Source organism: Salvelinus alpinus, chromosome 22 (genome assembly GCF_045679555.1).
Source record: "Salvelinus alpinus chromosome 22, SLU_Salpinus.1, whole genome shotgun sequence".
NCBI lineage: Eukaryota > Metazoa > Chordata > Actinopteri > Salmoniformes > Salmonidae > Salvelinus > Salvelinus alpinus.
In genome coordinates this window covers 41,486,177-41,492,899 of record NC_092107.1, presented here as the reverse complement: position 1 = coordinate 41,492,899, position 6,723 = coordinate 41,486,177, and the positions used below count along the sequence as shown (strand labels likewise).

Genomic DNA, 6,723 nt, shown 5'->3' with positions numbered 1-6,723 from the left:
GGTTGAAATGTCTTGTCTGTCTAATTAAAAAATACTTTGACAGTATCTAACAATGTAGATGCACGTTGTTTAGTAAGATCTAACTCTCCTAAATCAAAAGATAAGTACATTTAACCTTTATTTAACTAGACAGGTCAAATAAGAACAAATTCTTATTTACAATGACGGCCTACACCGGCGACGCTGGGCCAATTGTGCGCAGCCCTATGGGACTCCCAATCGTGGCCGGTTGTGATACAGCCTGGATTTGAACCAGGGTGTCTGTAGTGACGCCTCTAGCACTGAGATGCAGTGCCTTGGAACTCTGCACCACTTGGGAGCCCAAGTATAACTACATCAAACTCTAAAGATAAGGAAATAAAAGTATCAATTTCCAAAATCCATCTATATATCACCCCATCCATTCCTCCCTCCCTCCATCCCCTTCCTCTCTCCATCCTTACCCCATAGACCAGTTCTCCCTCCATCCCCTTCCTCTCTCCATCCTTACCCCATAGACCAGTTCTCCCACCATGCCCTTCCTCTCTCCATCCTTACCCCATAGACCAGTTCTCCCTCCATCCCCTTCCTCTCTCCATCCTTACCCCATAGACCAGTTCTCCCTCCATCCCCTTCCTCTCTCCATCCTTACCCCATAGACCAGTTCTCCCTCCATCCCCTTCCTCTCTCCATCCTTACCCCATAGACCAGTTCTCCCTCCATCCCCTTCCTCTCTCCATCCTTACCCCATAGACCAGTTCTCCCACCATCCCCTTCCTCTCTCCATCCTTACCCCATAGACCAGTTCTCCCAGCATGCCCTTCCTCTCTCCATCCTTACCCCATAGACCAGTTCTCCCACCATGCCCTTCCTCTCTCCATCCTTACCCCATAGACCAGTTCTCCCTCCATCCCCTTCCTCTCTCCATCCTTACCCCATAGACCAGTTCTCCCACCATCCCCTTCCTCTCTCCATCCTTACCCCATAGACCAGTTCTCCCAGCATGCCCTTCCTCTCTCCATCCTTACCCCATAGACCAGTTCTCCCACCATGCCCTTCCTCTCTCCATCCTTACCCCATAGACCAGTTCTCCCTCCATCCCCTTCCTCTCTCCATCCTTACCCCATAGACCAGTTCTCCCACCATCCCCTTCCTCTCTCCATCCTTACCCCATAGACCAGTTCTCCCACCATCCCCTTCCTCTCTCCATCCTTACCCCATAGACCAGTTCTCCCAGCATGCCCTTCCTCTCTCCATCCTTACCCCATAGACCAGTTCTCCCACCATCCCCTTCCTCTCTCCATCCTTACCCCATAGACCAGTTCTCCCTCCATCCCCTTCCTCTCTCCATCCTTACCCCATAGACCAGTTCTCCCACCATGCCCTTCCTCTCTCCATCCTTACCCCATAGACCAGTTCTCCCACCATGCCATTCCAGATCTTGGTCTCGGGGTCTCTGGCTCCGTACTTGCCGTCAGGGACGATGGCAATCTTGTACTTGATGCCGATGTGTTTGGCGATCTCTGAGGCCAAGTCCACGCAGTAGCCCTCGAACTGGTCATTCCCCTCAAACATCTCCCAGTTCTTCTTCAGCATCACATACGGACCTTCCTACATCCACAAACACACCAATCAGACACAGCGAGGGTGGCGCGGGGAGGTCAAACTGACCAATGAACTCACACTGACCACTGACTAACAAATCAGGGGCCTATTTTGGAGAGGGAGGAGCTTTTTGGAATGACATTCAGCCGACGCCAAAGCCTCCACTGGATGACAGTATCACAGTGATTGAGACAGAATATACATTTTATGGCAACCAAAGAAAATATTAGAGGGCATTTTAAAAGGCCACTGTGTGAGGAGCACTGTTTTATATCATCGTAGTCTGTGACTGGTGCCAAGTTGATGTACTCTGTCTTCCCTCTAAGACTAAGCACCTCCTCTTGAAGAAAAAGACTGACTCCACACAGATGGCGTATGTTAAAAAGAACAAGTGAACTACAGAATGGTAGAAGAGAGAGGTCAGCAGCTGTGGAGCAGAGAGGTAGCAGGTCTGGAGGTAGATACACAGAGAAGCTGAATTCTCTGTCTGGAGAGAACCTTTACACCTCAAACAGGAGAAATTAGCAGTAAGAACACACACAGGCAAGCAAACACACACACACCCTGACTGACACGCACATCCATCAGGAGCTTGTAGTTCCAGAGAGACACCCAGGTGGTACAAGGCCTGAGGCCTCTTCCTCTAATCTACAGAACAATCGTCTGCTGTAGCAGATTACACTCCCAGATTCAAATGATTGAAGGTATGGAATGTGAAAGGAAGCTATTATAGTATTCACACTCATAGGCTTTCAAATGGTTTATACATCTATCAAATTAATTCAAATAGCTGTATAAACACTATATGAAATATCTTTTTTTTAATCAAATTAATTGTACACGTTTTCATTTATAATGTTATTTTACAAGTGAAATTGATACATTTCAAGAGACTTCATTCCTGGCTCACCAAGGAACCTGCCAGAATAAAGCGTACAGGTAAATAGGTCACATCAAATATAACATATTGTTTTTACACAAATAAAAGGGGGAAATAAAAATGCATAACATTTTTAGAGACATGTTTACATTGTATCAGTTACATACCATTAGTCTAGAATGATATCACAAAAGAAACACATCTTAAGCCATACTGGGCTATGTCCTAACTTGAGGTGTGTACACTATACTGTAACTCAATGTAAATGGGAGAGTTGTATGAATATCTGAGTTACTCACACGGCTCTCAAGGTAGAATCAAGCCTGATGTGCATATATTTGCATTTATCAAGTGGCTAAACATTAATAGAACGTACATTATCTTTAACGAAGAATCTTGTCACATTTGTACATGTTGTCGAAGCATCAAAGCACATGTATTTTTCTAAACCTCATTATCATACACACATTATCAGCCCCTCTGAGATCTCTCTCTCTCTCTCCATTACCTCAACATGAATCACTCTTAAGGAAGTCAGAGACACAGTCAGAGATTCTCCCAAACATAGCAGTGCTGCTCTAACCTACAAACCCATAGGTAGGTCTTAAAGGCATAATCCACACCAAAATCATCTCATCAACAGTCTAAACCCGAGCTGAGTTCATATTCCATGCCATCTGTTGTGAAGGTACATAATATGCATCTTATTCCATTTTATTAGACGGTACAAAATGGCTGATCTTAAAATATGAATCCTAATGCACTGTACTGTGTATCTAGAGAACGGAGGGTTTACTGTACTGTGTATGAGGATCTAGAGAACAGAGGGTTTACTGTACTGTGTATGAGGATCTAGAGAACAGAGGGTTTACTGTACTGTGTATGAGGATCTAGAGAACAGAGGGTTTACTGTACTGTGTATGAGGATCTAGAGAACAGAGGGTTTACTGTACTGTGTATGAGGATCTAGAGAACGGATGGTGTACTGTACTGTGTATGAGGATCTAGAGAACAGATGGTGTACTGTACTGTGTATGAGGATCTAGAGAACGGATGGTGTACTGTACTGTGTATGAGGATCTAGAGAACAGATGGTGTACTGTACTGTGTATGAGGATCTAGAGAACAGAGGGTGTACTGTACTGTGTATGAGGATCTAGAGAACAGATGGTGTACTCTACCGTGTATGAGGATCTAGAGAACAGATGGTGTACTCTACTGTGTATGAGGATCTAGAGAACAGATGGTTTACTGTACTGTGTATGAGGATCTAGAGAACAGAGGGTGTACTGTACTGTGTATGAGGATCTAGAGAACAGATGGTGTACTCTACTGTGTATGAGGATCTAGAGAACAGATGGTTTACTGTACTGTGTATGAGGATCTAGAGAACAGAGGGTGTACTGTACTGTGTATGAGGATCTAGAGAACAGATGGTGTACTGTACTGTGTATGAGGATCTAGAGAACAGAGGGTTTACTGTACTGTGTATGAGGATCTAGAGAACAGATGGTTTACTGTACTGTGTATGAGGATCTAGAGAACAGAGGGTTTACTGTACTGTGTATGAGGATCTAGAGAACAGAGGGTTTACTGTACTGTGTATGAGGATCTAGAGAACAGATGGTTTACTGTACTGTGTATGAGGATCTAGAGAACAGATGGTGTACTCTACCGTGTATGACGATCTAGAGAACAGAGGGTTTACTGTACTGTGTATGAGGATCTAGAGAACAGAGGGTGTACTGTACTGTGTATGAGGATCTAGAGAACAGATGGTTTACTGTACTGTGTATGAGGATCTAGAGAACGGATGGTGTACTGTACTGTGTATGAGGATCTAGAGAACGGATGGTGTACTGTACTGTGTATGAGGATCTAGAGAACAGAGGGTTTACTGTACTGTGTATGAGGATCTAGAGAATGGATGGTGTACTGTACTGTGTATGAAGATCTAGAGAACAGAGGGTTTACTGTACTGTGTATGAGGATCTAGAGAACAGAGGGTTTACTGTACTGTGTATGAGGATATAGAGAACAGATGGTTTACTGTACTGTGTATGAGGATCTAGAGAACAGAGGGTTTACTGTACTGTGTATGAGGATCTAGAGAACAGATGGTTTACTGTACTGTGTATGAGGATCTAGAGAACAGACGGTTTACTGTACTGTGTATGAGGATCTAGAGAACAGAAGGTTTACTGTACTGTGTATGAAGATCTAGAGAACAGAGGGTTTACTGTACTGTGTATGAGGATCTAGAGAACAGAGGGTTTACTGTACTGTGTATGAGGATCTAGAGAACAGATGGTTTACTGTACTGTGTATGAGGATCTAGAGAACAGAGGGTTTACTGTACTGTTTATGAGGATCTAGAGAACAGATGGTTTACTGTACTGTGTATGAGGATCTAGAGAACAGAGGGTTTACCGTACTGTGTATGAGGATCTAGAGAACAGAGGGTTTACTGTACTGTGTATGAGGATCTAGAGAACAGAGGGTTTACTGTACTGTGTATGAGGATCTAGAGAACAGAGGGTTTACTGTACTGTGTATGAGGATCTAGAGAACAGAGGGTTTACTGTACTGTGTATGAGGATCTAGAGAACGGATGGTGTACTGTACTGTGTATGAGGATCTAGAGAACAGATGGTGTACTGTACTGTGTATGAGGATCTAGAGAACGGATGGTGTACTGTACTGTGTATGAGGATCTAGAGAACAGATGGTGTACTGTACTGTGTATGAGGATCTAGAGAACAGAGGGTGTACTGTACTGTGTATGAGGATCTAGAGAACAGATGGTGTACTGTACTGTGTATGAGGATCTAGAGAACAGAGGGTGTACTGTACTGTGTATGAGGATCTAGAGAACAGATGGTGTACTGTACTGTGTATGAGGATCTAGAGAACAGAGGGTTTACTGTACTGTGTATGAGGATCTAGAGAACAGATGGTTTACTGTACTGTGTATGAGGATCTAGAGAACAGAGGGTTTACTGTACTGTGTATGAGGATCTAGAGAACAGAGGGTTTACTGTACTGTGTATGAGGATCTAGAGAACAGATGGTTTACTGTACTGTGTATGAGGATCTAGAGAACGGATGGTGTACTGTACTGTGTATGAGGATCTAGAGAACGGATGGTGTACTGTACTGTGTATGAGGATCTAGAGAACAGAGGGTTTACTGTACTGTGTATGAGGATCTAGAGAATGGATGGTGTACTGTACTGTGTATGAAGATCTAGAGAACAGAGGGTTTACTGTACTGTGTATGAGGATCTAGAGAACAGAGGGTTTACTGTACTGTGTATGAGGATCTAGAGAACAGATGGTTTACTGTACTGTGTATGAGGATCTAGAGAACAGAGGGTTTACTGTACTGTGTATGAGGATCTAGAGAACAGATGGTTTACTGTACTGTGTATGAGGATCTAGAGAACAGACGGTTTACTGTACTGTGTATGAGGATCTAGAGAACAGAGGGTTTACTGTACTGTGTATGAAGATCTAGAGAACAGAGGGTTTACTGTACTGTGTATGAGGATCTAGAGAACAGAGGGTTTACTGTACTGTGTATGAGGATCTAGAGAACAGATGGTTTACTGTACTGTGTATGAGGATCTAGAGAACAGAGGGTTTACTGTACTGTTTATGAGGATCTAGAGAACAGAGGGTTTACTGTACTGTTTATGAGGATCTAGAGAACAGATGGATTACTGTACTGTGTATGAGGATCTAGAGAACAGACGGTTTACTGTACTGTGTATGAGGATCTAGAGAACAGATGGTGTACTGTACTGTGTATGAGGATCTAGAGAACAGAGGGTTTACTGTACTGTGTATGAGGATCTAGAGAATGGATGGTGTACTGTACTGTGTATGAGGATCTAGAGCACAGAGGGTTTACTGTACTGTGTATGAGGATCTAGAGAATAGAGGGTTTACTGTACTGTGTATGAGGATCTAGAGAACAGAGGGTTTACTGTACTGTGTATGAGGATCTAGAGAATAGAGGGTTTACTGTACTGTGTATGAGGATCTAGAGAACAGATGGTTTACTGTACTGTGTATGAGGATCTAGAGAACAGATGGTTTACTGTACTGTGTATGAGGATCTAGAGAACAGAGGGTTTACTGTACTGTGTATGAGGATCTAGAGAACAGAGGGTTTACTGTACTGTGTATGAGGATCTAGAGAACAGATGGTGTACTGTACTGTGTATGAGGATCTAGAGAACAGACGGTTTACTGTAC

General features: G+C 43.5%; 1 protein-coding gene across 7 annotated transcripts in view; it reads right to left on the bottom strand.

Moving 5' to 3' along the window:
- Positions 1-6,723, bottom strand: part of LOC139549532 (glutamate receptor 4-like) — a 163,299-nt gene that overhangs the window by 38,682 nt on the left and 117,894 nt on the right. For all 7 annotated transcript variants that reach the window (XR_011669900.1, XM_071360123.1, XM_071360125.1 and 4 more), the window contains exon 11: positions 1,384-1,590. Coding sequence is in view for 6 of the 7 variants with exons in the window: in XM_071360123.1 (XP_071216224.1) it covers positions 1,384-1,590 (207 nt within the window). In the remaining variant the exon portion in view is untranslated. The remainder of the gene's footprint in view (positions 1-1,383; positions 1,591-6,723) is intronic.